General features: G+C 58.0%; 2 protein-coding genes across 2 annotated transcripts; both read left to right on the top strand.

Annotated features, from left to right (window-relative positions):
- The first annotated feature begins 883 nt into the window (after positions 1-883).
- NPM3 (nucleophosmin/nucleoplasmin 3) lies at positions 884-2,986 on the top strand. Its single transcript, XM_043597328.1, has 6 exons — positions 884-1,031; positions 1,330-1,417; positions 1,676-1,795; positions 1,933-2,026; positions 2,404-2,521; positions 2,619-2,986. Exons 1-5 carry the CDS (start codon positions 916-918, stop codon positions 2,514-2,516), a joined length of 531 nt encoding a protein of 176 aa, XP_043453263.1. The 5' UTR covers positions 884-915; the 3' UTR covers positions 2,517-2,521; positions 2,619-2,986.
- A 5,379-nt stretch (positions 2,987-8,365) lies between these two features.
- Positions 8,366-14,271, top strand: FGF8 (fibroblast growth factor 8). Its single transcript, XM_043596116.1, has 5 exons — positions 8,366-8,397; positions 8,503-8,539; positions 9,397-9,577; positions 12,785-12,891; positions 13,762-14,271. Exons 1-5 carry the CDS (start codon positions 8,366-8,368, stop codon positions 14,050-14,052), a joined length of 648 nt encoding a protein of 215 aa, XP_043452051.1. The 3' UTR covers positions 14,053-14,271.
- Positions 14,272-15,986: the final 1,715 nt, after the last annotated feature.

The raw sequence follows: 15,986 nt of genomic DNA, 5'->3' as shown, positions 1-15,986 counted from the left end.
TCTTGGCCAAGCCACCCTCCTCCCACAGTTATATCCTGGGTGGGAGTTAGGGCCGCTAGTTTGAATGCGTTCCCTCCCATCTAGTAGGATAAGGAACACTCTTTGCCTGATTGGTCAAAAGGTGAGAGGTGGGGGTGGGGGAGTTGCCCAAATTATGGGACATACTACTCTTAAGGTAGAAGGGTGTTCTGGGCTGCAATTATAGGCTTCAAAGTACGTTTGCCAGAAGTAGCCGCTAGCTGCACATTGAAGCTAACATCCTTTCCTAGCAAGCGCCGGCCTCCAACCAGCATATTAAGCTCAATAAAGAGAAGCCTTCTAGATAGTGAACTTCTCTGGTCGTTAAGAGCAGGAAGCATAGACGCATATTGGAAAGAGGGCCGAGTGGTTCCATGGTTCCAGTAGAAAATAAACCCATGGGCAAAAAGTCTTCCTTCAGGAGCCTCGGCTCTCTTGGAGGAAAGGCAAGGCAAGTAGAGTATTTCCTTTGCTTTTATGAGGAAAACGCTGCCTTGAAACTCGCCTTTACTAGGGGAATTGGAAAGGTTTCTGTTTTTGTATCTATTCTCCCTTTGACGAAAACTTGCCCTGGATTGGGGGAGTGGAGACAGCAGAGGGTGCGAGGAGCTAGAGAAAATGGAGGCAGGAGCCGCCCTCAGAGAGCCGTGGTCATGGAAGTGCGGAAGGACATTAACATTAAGAAATCCATGCTTCTCTGACCCTTCCATGCAGTCCCGACACACAGGTTTGACCAGAGGCCACCGGCCCCCGGGGGAGAAAGCCCTAGGTCCGGTCGCGCCTCGTCCCTCCTCTCTCGAGCGCCAGCGGCTCCTTTAATGGGCGGGGCCGGAACACGCTGCGAGTCCCTCGCTTTATACGTGTCGGGGGGCGGAGCTTCCAGACGGCCCTAGCAGCATGGCCGCCGGCGCCGCCGCCGCTTTAGCGTTCCTGAGTCAGGAGAGCCGAGTCCGGGCCGGGGGGGTCGGGGGTCTGCGGGTCCCGGCTCCGGTCACTATGGACAGTTTTTTTCTTCGGTATTGAGGAAAGGAGGGGATGAGGGTGGTGCTAGGGCGGTCAGGGGCAGAACAGGAATCCAGATGAGTACACGACGTGGGTTGAGGCGGAGGGGGCCCCGTGCGCGGCAGACGAAGCGGGAGGGGGTGGCGCGACCGCTGTCCCAGATGTGCCGGGCGGAGCCCAGGACAGAGCGCCCCTGGTGTTCCTGAGAAGGGTGCGTAAATGGCCGGTCACACCATGGCTGCACGTGACAGAGGTTTGGTGGAACGCCCCCCACGCACACTCAGGCACGTTCACACTGTTCCCTCTTCCAGGCTGTGAGCTCTCTGGCCACACCCGCTCTTTCACCTTCAAGGTAGAGGAAGAGGATGAATCGGAGCATGTGCTGGCGTTGACCATGGTGAGGGGCGGGGAAAGGTGGTGGTGGTGAATCGCTGGACCTGAGCAGGCAACTCTGAGGGCCTCCAACCGCCCCCCCCCCCCCCAATCCCTTTACTGGGACTTCCTTCCTCTGCCTAACTCCCACATGGGCAGCTTTCCTGGCTGAGTGATCCAGGGACCACTGGGGTGGGGCAAATTATAGGGTCGATGCCTCCACAAGGATTGTGGTGTCAATCCTTGCTTGGGGAGACCCCAGGGTTCTGTGTACTCTTCCCAGCTCTGCCTCACCGAGGGGGCCAAAGATGAGTGTAATGTGGTAGAAGTCGTGGCCAGGAATCATGACCATCAGGAGATTGCAGTCCCTGTGGCCAATCTCAAGTTGTCCTGCCAACCCATGGTGAGTTCTCAAGCATATGTTGAGGTGGTGGTGGCGGTGCTGGTGGTGGTGGTAGTGATAGTGGTGGTTGTTAGGAATTGAGGACCCAAGGACACAAGATGGGATGGGCCAGGCCTTCATCCTTGTCTTTCTTCCAGCTCAGTTTGGATGACTTCCAGCTCCAGCCACCTGTAACCTTCCGCCTGAAGTCAGGTTCTGGCCCCGTGCGCATCACTGGGAGGCACCAGATTGGTGAGAGTCTTCTCCTTTGTCTAGTGGGTTCTGCCATCGAGTTTCTCTTCCCATCGCCGCCCTCTACACTCCTGCCCCATCCTATCCTTATCTCCTAGTGGAGCTTCCATACAGACTATGTGTGATGTATCCTCCACTTTTTGTCCTACTTAAGCCTACCTCCTGCATGAAACCTGTCTCAGCTTCTCCACCTGCACTAACGTGGTCTTCTTTGGCTCTTTGTCATCTCTCATTTAGTATCTGAGGTTCTTCCCACCTAGACCATAAGCTCTGGGAGATCAGGATCCCTGGCACCACAGGGCATGAATAAATGACATGTGGCATGAAGGGGGTCTGGCTTTAACCTCCTCCTCTTTTACTGCTTATGTATCCACCAGTTACTATAAGCAATGACGTTTCTGAGGAAGAAGAGAGTGAAGAAGGGAGTGAGGAGGAGGAAGCTGAGTTGTGCCCCATCCTACCTGCCAAGAAGCAGAGGGGCAGGCCCTAGCCTTGGTGAGTGGGGAGAGGGGTGTCCAGCAAGGTCTGGGATGGGGCAGGAGGAGCACGTGAACACGGCCTTGATGCTGACCCCTTGTTTGCTCTCCCTCAGGTCAGCTAGCTGCCTGCTACGTGTGCCATGCACTATGTTCCTGTACAAGTTTCAAGAAATTTAAATGTGTCTTCTCCGTTGAAGAGGAGGGATGGATGGGTGGGTGGGTGGGGTCTTGGGCTGGTGCTTGGAGAGAGGGTGGTCCTATTCTTCATAAGGGCCCTGGTGTTTCTCTAATCTTATGCCATATCTGGGGCTTCCCTTTTCTCCAGGAGTGGGAGGAACTCTGAACTTCACTCCTGACCCTCTCTCCCCACTTGCCTGTGAGATTGGAGGTCAGCATCTGAAGCTCAGGACTACACATTTTTAATACTTTTTACATTTTTGGATAAAGGCTGTAATAAAGTGATGTGGAGGTTTTTTTGCAACTCATTTGTGTGGCTTCTTTACCTGCTGGGTTGGCATTCCCCTAGGGGCCACGAGGTGGCACTGTGGCAGCACCGAGGGTGGCCCTGGGCCTGGGGAGGGTGAGGAAATGTGGGATCCTGCTATCCCTAGGACCCCAGGGGCCAGGCAAGGCCTGGGCCCCAACTGCCTTACTAAAAGAGGACCTCCCAACACCAAGCCCATTCTCAGTCCCTACAGGTGGGGGAGGGCCATCCCAGGAGGTTATCAGCATCCAAACAAGGGGCCTGGGCCTCTGTCAGCACTCAGGCTGATGGGCAGGGGGCAGATAAAGGGGCTTAAGCAGTCCAAGGAATGTGCATCCCTAGCCCCATGAGGGGGCTCAGGCCCTGAGAGGGCCTGTGAGGGGAAAGGCAGAGGCTAGTCTTTGCTCCTCCTTCCAGTCTTGCAGGCTGTCTCTGAGCTGGTCTGGGCCCTTAGAAACCTGATTCCAGGGGCCAGATGGAGGGGACTGGCCAGATTGGGTGACAGGGAAACCAGAATCCGGGTGGCCTGGCATATGGGGGCAGAGAGGGTCCCCTGGGATTCAACCTCCTGGGCTAAGGGGTTCCTGACCCCCAGCACACCGCCTGGTGTGGGGAATCTCTGGTGCCTGTAATCAGGTGTTCTGGGGTGTGGGTGCTGCTATGCCAGGAAGAGAAAGGGAAGTACCTGGTGTGAGCATTAGTGTGTATGTGACCAACTCTGAGGTCAGCAGTTCAGCAGCTGTGTTGATGTGGGAGGGGGGCAGTATTTCAATGTCCCACAAACAAACAAACAAACAAACAAACAAACAAACAAACAAAAGGTTAACTCCTGAGACAGCCTGGGGCCAGACATGCTGAGGATGGACAGAGTACAGTACCTGGTGGGATGGTGGGGCCAGGCCGACTCCCTCCCACACTGGCTGCTGGGCAAATGAGTGAACAAGTGGGAGGGATCTCTAGATAACCCGAAGGGGCTGGTATTGGGGCAGGTAAGGTAAACTTTGGAGAGAGTGCCCCACAACACAGAAAAGCATCCCTGCTTCAACACATCCTTGGAGTAGGTTTCCCCACCCCTCCTGGTGAGAAGCTGAGGTTCAAGCTCTAACCTCCCTTTTTCTTCAAGTTAAGGATAAAAGAAGATGATTTCTCTCTGGGTTGCAGTGGTCAGGGTCGTAGGCCCCTTTCTCCTCTCCAGGACGACTGAGGTGCTTCCATCAGGAACCTGCGTAGCGTGGTGGGGGAAGTCAGGCTCGAGACCATTCACCTTTCTGTGGTCGTGAGGGAGGGGGAATGCAGCTGGCGCCCTCTGGTGGGCGAGGTTGAAACCACCTGTGGCCGTGCGGCTCCCCACGCCGCCTCGCAGGGGGCTAGGTGAGTGGTTTGGGCCGCCTAAGTTTAGGCAGAAAGCGAGGAGTAAGTCACTGAGGCTGACTTCACTCGTTCTTTGACTGATTTGCTAGAAAAGGTCCTGTTAGAGCCCTTCCCTTCCTCCTCTCGCCTATAACCTCCAGAGTCCTCAGCATGTGCTTGGTTGGAGACTCAGGAGACCGGCTGAGCGCAGAGAAGTCATCTCTGGGGGAAGCCTCCCCAGTCAACCCCTCTACCCCCTGCGCGTGGCCCCGTCCCGATATTTACCCCCTGCGAAGCTAGTGAGCGCTCATTGTAAGCCTTGACTGTTTCCTGCGTGGGTCTCCGTGCAGCCCAGGCCGGCGCCTAGCACGCTCCTGCCCGCAGTGGGGACCCAATCCACACCTTTCCCCTTCTTCCAGGAGTTTCCTGGCCCAAAAGGGCGCCCCGCGGACAGAGTTGGGGATTGTTTTTTCTCCCTCCCCGCTCCCGCCTCTCCTCGATGCCCCTTCTGCCAGCTCAGCGCACAGTAGGAGCACTGCCAATTCACTTTGGCCTCGGAGCGCCGAGGGATGAAGGCGTACATCCGCGGTTTGCAGACCACTGGAGGATGGGCAGCCTTGTTATTTAGGGTGCGAGGGGAGACGACTCCCTGGCGGGGTCCGAAGTGCTTAACGCAGTCTCCGCGATTTGCATTTGAACAGTCGGTGGAGAGTCCGCGGCGCTTTGAACGCCGGGCGCAGGAGGCGCGAGTAGGAGCAAACTTCAATCCAGGCAGCCCGCGCCGGCTGGTGTGGATTTGAGGGGCCCAGGGTGGGCCTGGGGCGAGGGATGCGTTTGGAAAGAGGCTGAAGGTGTGTGTTTGGGTCCCCGCGAGGGCGTGTTTGCGGAGAGGGGCTGTTTGTGTTGGCAAGGAGTGTGTGTTTGTGTTTGCAGGAGGCGAGGGTGTGTGTGTGTGTGTGTGTGTGTGTGTGTGTATGTTTGTGTTTGCGGAGTGTGGGGGCGGCCAGGAAAGGTGGCCCGGCTGTCACTCAGCGATCAGGTTGACAGGCGTTCCCTCATCAGGGCCAAGGAGCTCTGATTGCAGATTCGAGGAAACAAAATAGCAATTGTAATTACGGGGCTTTGATAAGATAAAGGAAGGAGCGAGCTGGCCGGGAAGCGAGCAAGCGAGTGAGGGAGGGACAGAGCGGCCTGCTGGGGCCCCGGCAGAATATTTGCATCTGTCACTCAAAGGGCTGATGGAGCAGTACCTGGCACCCAATGTGAGGGTGTCCCCATCTGCTCCCCTTCCCACCCCTGCCCCAAGCCATAGACTTTTGGGTGATGCGAAGAATCTCCCAAACTGATGAGCGTTCTAGTTTGGGAGAAAGTTGTCCAAATGCAAAGGAATTCTTTCCTATAGAGAGGCCCCTTGATAGAGGTTAAAGTGTAGTACTAAAACCTTGACCTCCCACTTTAAGGTCCTAGGATGCCCATCTTCTCTGGGGGAGGGAGGAGAGTGAGCTAAGATCATTGAAGTTCAGCTCAAGGCCTTCAGAACCTTCTGGGGGCTCCAGAACCAGAGTTGGATCCTGAGTCAGATACTCTGGCCTCTATCCAGAGAAGGGCAGGTGCCCAGAGTGACTCTGGTTGCGGCTCCAAGACTATGCACACTAAGGGTGGGCTGGACTGCCATGACCCCTGCCTGAGTGCTGCTCCATGTTGTTCTCATCAGACTATTTTCAGAGGGCTGGGTCCCTGGTAGGGAGAAGGCCCTTCCCACCCTCTGCTCTCCATCTCTCCATTCACTTGTTCATTCATGCGTGTGCGCACGCACACACACACACCCCATTTTCAAGGGCCTACTGTGTGCAGGGCATGAAGTTAAAATGGTGAGCATCCCGCCTGTTTGAAGCAGTGCATCTGGGGAGGTAGACACTCAGCAAGTGGCCTGCAGGGCTCTAAGGCAGAAGAGCATAGTAAGGAAAAGGGCTGGTTTGGGCTGTCACCTGTCTCCCTTCTAATGGGCTCACCTCTTAGTTGAGAGGAGACAGTGCCAGTCCAGCCTTTAGCAAATACAAGTGCTCAATAAATAGTGGTGATTATAATCTGTTGGGGGGGGGGCGGGTAGTGGGGAGAGAAAAGCAAGTCTTCCTGGGGAAGCCACTCATGAGCTGAGGTCTAAATGCTCGGCCAGTTTCTTCATTATTTATTCATCAAATACCAACTGCAGAACAACCTTGCCCAGCTCTGTGCCATGAGCTGCAAGTTCTGGTCTAAAAGACATGATCCTTGTCTGGAGGTCTGTGTGTGCAAGAACTGGCAGAGTGAGCAGACTCCTGGAGGTGGGTAACACGTAGGCTCAAGGAGTCTCCTTCTCTGAGGGAGGATGAGGTCTTGGGACAAGTACTCTGTTTTCCTATCTATGCATTGCTCAGTGTTATTATGGCTGGGAAGTGGGAAAAGGTGGGGCACAGGGACAGGTGGGGCACAGAGAAAGGGGAGGTAGGTAGAACTTGGCTGTGCTGCATACTGCTTCTGGCCTAATGGCTTCCTGGCACCACCCCAACCCCTCCAGTCCAACCCCAAGGACATAAGGTGGGGGCAGTGGGGCAGGGGAGGTCATAGGTGGATGCAGCAGCTGCATAGGGCATCAGTGGTTCCACCTGCTCCTCAGAAGTATCTGTCCTAGGGCATCTCTGCCCACCCAAGCTGCTCCTAAGGAAGCACCATGGCTCAGGGGTTCCAGAAGCCCCTTGGGGGAAGCAATAAGGGGCTGGGAGAAGCTTAGACAAGTCCCTACCTCCTTTGGTTTCCCCTCTCCCTGCACCGAGCCCCTCACATTTGACACAAAACACTAGTCCATGTCTAGTACACGGTAGGTATGTAAATGCCTAAGTGCACAAATAATGAGACCTTGAGAGGGAAAGGCTAGGCGGCCTGGATCTAAGTCTCTTCGCCAGGAAAAGCTGGGGACAGAAGTTATTTTTGCCCCCCTTCTCCTGCGGCTCTGGGAGAGCAGCAGCAACTATGGATCCTTCCAGGGATCTCTGGGCTCCTCTCCCACATAGGTGGCTACTTCAGGCTAGTGTATGTGGGACGGAGGCAGGGGTGATGGTGATATGGGGGAGGGGACTCTTCTCGCTCTCAGGGTCTTCTTGGAGACCGGACAAGACAGGAGAGACCAGAAACCGGCAGGAAGGGTTACTCAGCAGAAAGCTGGTGGGGAGGTCGGGTCGCCGTCGCACACGCACGCACTACCCGAGAGCCAAGCGCACAGCCATTCACTCCCACGTCAGAGGCCACTTCCAGGGGGCACACGTGGCCGAAGCACACAGTAGGTGGCTCGGAGACCTGCCGCCTAGACTGAGGCGTAAAGCCAACGGGGCTCACCGTGGAGACCCGGCACTTTCCCGCCCCGGCGCACCCCGCGGTCCGGGAAACCCTAGCCCGAGGCGTCCCCCATCCCCACGGGTCCAGACCCCCAGGGCGCGCGAGGGGGTCAGGCCCGGGATGGGGGGAGGCGCCCCCCGCCGGTCGCCCCCGCCCCTCCCGCGGTCCCCAGACCCCTCCCCTAGCCCAGACCCCCAATCCCAGACCCGCCGGCCGCCCCGCCCCGGTCCGCCCCGCCCCCGCCCCGGGCTGCGTCCGGGCCCCAGCTCCCAGCCGGGGGCTGCGGGCTCCGGCCGCCCGCCCCCCGCTCCCCCCTCGCGCCCGGTGCGGCGCCCCCCGCCCTCACCCCTCCCCCTCCCTTCCCACCTACCCACCCACCCTGCCGGCCCGTTACCCTCCCGCCCGCTCCGGCTCCTGAGCAGCCAGCGGCCACCGGCTCCGGCAGCGGCGGCAGAGCGACTCGGCGCGGCGCGGCACGGCGTGGCGCGGCGAGCTCGACATTCCACGGGACCCGCAGAGCCGCGGCCGGACCGCCGCCCGCCTCCCGCGCCCCAGCCTTGGTCGGCCGCCGCCGCCCTCGGCTCGTCCCTCGCGGCCGCCCGCGGGCCGGCGTGATCCCGCCGGGGCTCTCGGTGCTCCCCCGGGCCGCGCGCCATGGGCAGCCCCCGCTCGGCGCTGAGCTGCCTGTGAGTACGGCCGCCGCCCCCGCGTCCCCGCCCGGCCCGCGCCGCCGCGCCCTCTCCGCTCACCCCGCGCCCTCTCTCTCTCCCGCCCGCTTTTGTCTCCCACAGGCTGTTGCACTTGCTGGTTCTCTGCCTCCAAGCCCAGGTAAGGCGCACTGCGCGGCGGCGGGGCCCGGGCGGGCCGGCGGGGGCCGCCGATTGGCAAGTTCGGGCAGGGGCCCTTGGACCGAGCCTGCGGCCAGCGCTGCAGGGCTGGAAGGAACCTTAGAAACCCAGCCCCGAACTTCCCCGAGGAGGGAGCTAGGGAACAGAGAGGGAGCGCCCTGCCTCAGGTCACACAGCTAGTGTGCAGTGAGACTCGAACGCAAGGTTTCGGAGTCCAGCGCCGTCTCCGGTGCATTCTAGCCAAGTTGGGGTGGATGGGGGGAACTCTAGGGCCAGCCACACCTGGCTGCCGAGTAAGGGGGGAGCTGGGACCCGGGAGCGTTCGTTGTCAGAAGTCCCGGTGACTGCCGCAGGGACTCTTCCGCGGCTCTCTGGGGACACTTGTGGCGGGTCTGGCCGAAAGATCAGGTGCCTAGGCTCTCTGCGCTCTCAACATTTGCTCCGTAAATTTGTCTTTATAAATGTCAGGGGTCGGGCAGCGCTGCCTCCCTACTTACAAGAGCCCTGCTTTTCTAGGAAGGCGGGGTGGGGGGGGGGCGGGGTGAGGGGGGCTGCGCTGGGCAGGGAGCTTGCTTCCCTGTGCGGAGCTGGCCGGGAGTCCCAGGGTGTTTCCCAACAGGTAGGTCCAGATCGTTCCGGGCTCGTCGATGTTAGGCTGAGGCTGCCCTATTTTCCTGGGTGGGGTGTCGTGGCCTGAGCTGGCATGTTGGGGGGATCCCCCAGCCCCTGCCAGCTGCCTGGGGCAGTGGAGGGGCGTGCAGGGCGATGGGGGCCACTTGGGCCCCTGGGCAGAGTAGCATTATAATGGCGTGTTGTGTATTTTTCAATTTCCTAAAGGTAACTGTTCAGTCCTCACCTAATTTTACACAGCATGTGAGGGAGCAGAGCCTGGTGACGGATCAGCTCAGCCGCCGCCTTATCCGGACCTACCAGCTCTACAGCCGCACCAGCGGGAAGCACGTGCAGGTCCTGGCCAACAAGCGCATCAACGCCATGGCAGAGGACGGGGACCCCTTCGGTAAGGCCACCGGCACTGGGCAGGGTAAAGGTAGCTTGTAGACATACCCCCCCTTTCCCTGGCTGGCCTGCTGTGACTGGACCTGCCAGCCCCATCTGCACCGGCAGGAGGCTTGTAGGCTCCCCAGCTCAGAAGGGAAGGAGTTAAGGCCAAAAAAAAAAAAAAAAAAAAAAAAAGCATCTTGGGGTCAGCTGGAGAAAAGAGGGCCAGCGAAGGGACCTCGGGGAGTACTTGGCCCACAGGTGCCCCTTCCCTGCCCAGCAGATGAATGAATCCAGGAGTCTCCCTTTCCACCTCCCCCATTCACACACCCCTCCCCAGCTGCAGGTGGAGGCAGAGGGTTCAGCGGGAGGGGGCCTCAGGTTTAAGGGAAGCTCTTGAAAGAGGATATGTCGCCAGGGCCCACAAAAGGAGAGAGTTGGGAAAGAGAAGGGAGCAAAACCCCCCCAAAACTTACAACTTGGAGGGGGTATGCCATGAACCTTTAAATATTTTGATCAGAAGGGCCAATGGCACATGGGGACTAGGCTTGGGAAGGGGCCGTCTCCACTCCACTGACCCAGGAACCCAGGTGGTGGTCAGAGCTGGGCTCCTGGCTGTCCGTGGGGTGGTGAGTCCAGGGAGCTACTGCGGGTCAGAGAGACTGAGGACTGATTGATTTCTAAAACATTCAATATTCCTGCCTTGAAACAAGGCCAATTTCTAGAGTGCTGGATGTACCAAGAGAAAAGCAAGCCCTCTGGGCGGCTGGTGTTGTTTTTAGAGAGCGATTATTGTGAGTTTAAAAACCTTTAAATAATGACCAAGTTAAACAAGCATGAAAGGAGAGGGGAAGACTCTATTAAAATGTAATAAAAAGGTGAGGCATTTTAAGAGCTAAGAAGAAAAATGAAGAATGATATAAAACAGAAAAAGAACGAGCCTTTTTTCAGATGTGGAGTTTGAAAGGAGTTGCAAGTCTGTAAATGTTAAAAAAGAGGTTCAAGATTGTTCTCTATGAATCTCTGGAGAGACCCCCGCGTCTGGCAGAGCGATTAAAACTCTTCTTACTTTCACCTTTTTTAACATTTCCTGAATACTTTCTCCTCTTCTCGAGCCAGTTTGGGGGATCGAGTATGTCTCACTGCATTTTTTCTGCATCGACGTAGCTGACTTCCCTTCAAAGCTGGAGAAGGAGACATAATTTTCCCGGGATAAATCTGTCACTGGGGTGGAAGAATAGGTTTGAAAATGTTAAGCTTTCCAAAAGCCCGGTCGGGAAAGCCGCTGTAAACTTGCAGCCCCAGCTCCCCAGATCCATCCAGGAAGGGGAGTGGGGGCTCTCCGTGGTGGGGGTGGGGGGCGGCCTGCCCGGTGGCCGAGCTCCCCCGCTGCGCTGGCAGGGCCAGCCTGCCGTCCCTTTGTCCCTCTGTCCCTCCGAACTGGCTGCTTGCTTCTCCTCTCAGCTTCCAAGGAAAGGGAACGAATGCTTAGCTCCTCCTGGGTTTGCTCCACTGGAGCAAATGGTCCAGCATCCTTGGGTTTTGGGGACGGAAGAAGAGGCTAAGCTGGCCGTGGGTGAACTCATCTTCAGACATCAGAAGTCTCATGCCCACTTCTGTCCTTACAAATGTAGGAAGCTTCCCAGGTTCCCTGGTCCCTGCCTGCCAGGCAGGGGTGGGAACTGGAGGGCCCAAGCGCAGAGAGGCTTAGGGTGTATAGCCAGCACGGTATGAGTCTGGGGGAGAATAGCAGAGAGGTCCTAGTTGCTTCCTTATGGGTCCCAGGAAGGAACCGAGGGATTGTTCCATCCCTGTCTGCCCCATTTGGCCAGAGTCCTCTTGCCCCTTCTCCAGCCAGTGTCCTTCCTGGCCCTTAACAGCAGCCACTCCTTGCTCTGGAAGGCAGATCAGGAGAGGGATGAGCAGACCGGCTGGGTCCAAGAGGAGGTGGGTGGGAGGGGAGGTGACAGCTGCATTTCCCTGGCTGACTTGGAGCCAGACTGGGGAGTTGGGCACTGGGTCCCCGCTCTGTGCTTATGCGCAGGGGTGGGGTAGTCACAGGCTGGGCAATGAGGGCTGCCTCACTGACCTCTAGTCAGTTTAGTTTTGAGGACAAAAAAGGTGCTGCCTTGTTAGGGCAGGCTGGGAGGCAGCTCTGGGAGTCCCGGAACTGCCTTCTCAAGCAGGGAAAATTCTGGGCTCTGCAGTAGAGAGGATAGGAGACCCAGCCTCTTCTGTCCTATCCCCAGCAGCTAAGTCAGCCCTCATTCCCTTCTTGGGGACAGCCTCAAAGGGAGGAGTTACACAAAGAGTAGACAGGGACCAGGACTTCTGTGGCAAGTTGGCTGTCTAAGGGGAGGGGGCAGGGGAAGAAGGCACAGAATTCAGCTCCCTGTCTCAGGGCTTTCCAGACGGAGAGGCAAGCATGCCTGCTTTTCTCCCCTCCTCACCCGCAGTAAGTGTTTGGTCACTGGGGTGAGAAGCCCAGCTGTGATGGAGGTTGAAAGAGAAAAGACTATTTGAGTCATTGATTTCTGGACACTGGGGCTGGGGACAGTGGTGACTGGGAAGCGTGGAGAAGAGCAGAATCCTCCCAGCTGGAGTCTGAGGTTCTGGGAGAGCAGCTGGCTATGTATGGGCCGTGTGTGTGTAGGGAGAGCGGTCATCTTCTCAGCAGAGCAGGGGTGGGGTGAGGGGGTCGTGAAGGCTGTGAGTTAGAACCTGAGGGGCCAGAAACAGGAGAGATGCTTTAATGTTTGGCCTCCCAGCTGATGTCACTGTTGTACCCCCAGAAGTTCGTAGTGATATGTGAGGCATGGACACATAATATTTTGACTTTGAAGGATCCCCCGAGATCTTTGAGTAGAGTGGAGCTCTAGTCATGAAGCCTTGACATAAAAGTCAATACTATCTGGTTCTAAAAGAGAGTCTTTTCAGTTTGATGGCCCCAAGATCTCTCTGCAGAACCGTTTGTACTCCATGATCTTATCCACTCCCTTATGTAAATCCAAGTGAGGGGCCTGGGGCCCAGAAAGGAGACTTGATCTTTCGCAAAGTTGCACAGCATATTGGCAGCTGGGCTGGGGCCGGAGCCCACATCTTGGGTACCTGCTCTTGGAGCAGTTGCTGGGGGGATGTGACAGGTCTGTGGGTCAGCTGGGGTGACGATGTGGTACAGTGGGGGTCAGGGAGCTTCCAATAACCATCCCCCCACCTTCCCTGACAGCAAAGCTCATTGTGGAGACAGATACCTTTGGCAGCCGGGTTCGAGTCCGAGGAGCTGAGACAGGCCTCTACATCTGCATGAATAAGAAGGGGAAGCTGATTGCCAAGGTGAGGCCCCAGAAGGAAGGGAGGGCCCCCCAGGGCCTGGGGAGTAGCTGGGCTGGCAGAGCCAGATCCCAACAAGGTGGGCAGAGAGACCCAGGGCCACCTTGGGGTTACCTAATGATTGGGCGGGGGGGGGGGGGGGGGGGGGGGGGGGAGGTGAGAGAGAAGGAAACCGCTTGAGAGATGAAAAGCTATAAAGGCAAAGGAGGAAGAAGGAAGGCTAGGGTAGGGGCTGGTGGGGGGGTTGGTAAATTCCATATATCTTTTTAACAAATCGCCAAATTGCTTTGCTATTATGTCCAATTACATGGTACCAGCATTTGGAATGTTCAGTAAGCCGCAGGCCCAGCCCCTCGGCCTAGCTCTGAAATGGCCCCATTAGTCACGGCTCTTCTCCAGCCTCGAGTTCCCTGCTTCCTGGGCTTCTGGGGATTGGGGCTCCGAGTCTCCCCGCAGGTCTCCCCTCCCCCATGGGGTGGCTGCCCTGGGGCCCCTGGGGTCCTGAGGGGCTGAGGGGGGGGCAGCTGGGGAAACTGGTGCCAGCAGCTCGGCCAGACTGGTGGGCAGAAGGCCAGGGCAGGCAGGGTCTGGGCCCCCTCTCTGCCCCTCTGTGTTGGGGCCCAGCCCCTCCGGAGACAACCATGTGTCACTGCTGCCCAGGAGGACAGGAAGTTGCCGGGTGGGCTGCGGCTTGTGAGGGATTAGAGAGCGGGTGCCCGGGCGGGGGTGGGGCTGCAGCTCGTGCCCACCCTGCCATCTGCTGGGGTGCCCACCTGCTGTCTGGGGCCGCCTGCCCTCTGCCTCTGCTGGGGGGGAGCTCCGGCCAGAGCCCAGTAACGCCGCGTCTGCCCCCTCCCCACCCCCCACCTGCAGAGCAACGGCAAGGGCAAGGATTGTGTCTTCACGGAGATCGTGCTGGAGAACAACTACACGGCCCTGCAGAACGCCAAGTACGAAGGCTGGTACATGGCCTTCACCCGCAAGGGCCGGCCGCGCAAGGGCTCCAAGACGCGGCAGCACCAGCGCGAGGTCCACTTCATGAAGCGGCTGCCCCGAGGCCACCACACCACGGAGCAGAGCCTGCGCTTCGAGTTCCTCAACTACCCGCCGTTCACGCGCAGCCTGCGCGGCAGCCAGAGGACTTGGGCCCCCGAGCCCCGGTAGGCGCCGCCGGCCCCTCCCCGCCGCCGGCGCGGAGCGGCTCATCTTGCGCGAGCACAGAGAACCTCCAGCGAGGTCTGCGCTGCTGAAGGCTGGGGAGGAGCTGGGGAGCCCCGGGTGCTAGCTGTTGATAATTGTTTGCTGTTGGGCTTTTTGTTGTTGTTTTGTTTTGTTTTGTTTTGTTTTTTTTAAACAAAAGAGAGGCTCTATTTTTGTATTCCACTTGGCTGTGGTGTCTGTCTTCTTAACTTTCAGGAAGGCCCGGGCAGCGGCCTAGACTGGGATTCTGGCGGGGGTTCACCCAGAGTGGGGGGGCTTTTCTAGCCCAGCAGAGGTGCTCCTGAACCCCAGCACCTGTAGGACAAGCTGGCCAGGCGGCCAGTGACTCTACCTCACCCCTTAGGTGTGGGGAGGGAGGGGAGGGTGGAGACCTAGGGCAGGTCTTTTAAGGGTGGGTGTCAGTGGGGAGGTGGGGTGGATGTGTGTTCGTTGTTATTAAATGACTGGAATATTTATTTAACTTGGGTATTAAAAACGTGTGTTGGAGAGTAAGTCCTGCCAGTGGTCAGCTTCCACCCCCTCCCCCAGCTGCCCTGGCAGATGAGAGATGAGGCAAATCAGGCCCCAGTTCTGACTGTAGCTTCCTTCCAGCCTGACTTAGGTCCCGCGCCTGCATCATTGTCACAGAGGTGCTCTCCGGATAGGACAGAAGCAGGGAAAGGGGCAAGAAGAGGCACTTGCTTAGCTGGTCCTGGGAGCTCTCGTACATGGACCTCCTAGCTCTTAACAGGAGTCACTACCATCACTTCCCCCGCCACCTCTGGGGCAGAAATGATGGCTCTGCTAGGACCAGAACTGCGTTCATGGATTCCGTGAGTTGTTAAAAAGTGCCTCTGTGTGTGTGCCTAGGTCTGTGTGGGAGACAGGTTGGAGATGCCAGAGCTGGCTCTTTCTGAGGAGCAGGCTCCAGAGAATGAAAGAAAAGAGCAGTTGCCAGGGCCCAAGGTGAAGGGTACGCTGGAGGGGAGACCACCAAGACTGGTGTTGACAGTCACAACGTGGAGCAAGTGTTGACTTTTGAGGATTCTGGTTTGAGAGCTGAGACCAGAAGGTGCTGAGCTCAGGTGCTGCCAAAGGGCCCAGAGACCACGGTCGTGGCAGGAGCGCAGACCCTGGAGAGATGGGGCCTAGGGGGAGAGGAACTGGGCCGGACCGGAGGGGAAAATTCGTGGGGGGAGAGCAGGATGCAGACTCTGGCCTGGAGGACCGGGCAGCAGCTCATAGGTCAGGAGGACTGGCCTGAGAGGGAAGACAGCTGTGGAAGGAGGACCAGGCCGTGCCATGGCAGTGGCAGAGCAGGTCATGGTGCGGACACGGGGGCTGGCCTGCAGTGGGCGGAGAGGTGTGTGTGTGTGCGTGTGTGTGTGTGTGTGTGTGGACTTGTGAGATGGGCATCATGCCACATCGAGGGAGAGTCCAAGCCCAGAGGCAGCAGGTCTCCTGAGGGCAGAGCTCACCCAGTCTTCATAACTGAGGCCTTCCATTCTGGCTGTTTCTGCTGCCTTCTTTGACAGTGCCCTTGGACTGGTCCCACGGTCCAGTCATTGGCCCAATCCAGAAGCCTCTTCCCTCTGGGCCTCTGTTCCTTGGCACTTCTGTTGGGTGGGGGGAGGGCACCCCAAGGCTTCCTAACCACCTGGGCCTCTCGGAGTTGAAGCTGCAAGTTCCAGTGCCAGGCCATCCAGGTGGACCAGGAGTTCGAGGGCCTTGGGGTAGAGAGGTTGAGGATGCCCTGGTCTCTGTCCGTGCCACCTTGTCTGGCTTGCTATGGGGGCGAGAGGCTCTGGATAGAGTAGGTGTCTTCTGGCGCATAGACACCTGGGATGTGGGAGGGGCTCTAGACATCTCTCTTCCTGCTCCCCCAGTTCTTAGTGCCT

The sequence above is a fragment of the Prionailurus bengalensis genome, chromosome D2 (genome assembly GCF_016509475.1).
Source record: "Prionailurus bengalensis isolate Pbe53 chromosome D2, Fcat_Pben_1.1_paternal_pri, whole genome shotgun sequence".
Classification (NCBI taxonomy): Eukaryota; Metazoa; Chordata; class Mammalia; order Carnivora; family Felidae; genus Prionailurus; species Prionailurus bengalensis.
Note: the sequence above shows the minus strand (reverse complement) of the source record. Positions and strands in the feature narration are given on the sequence as shown.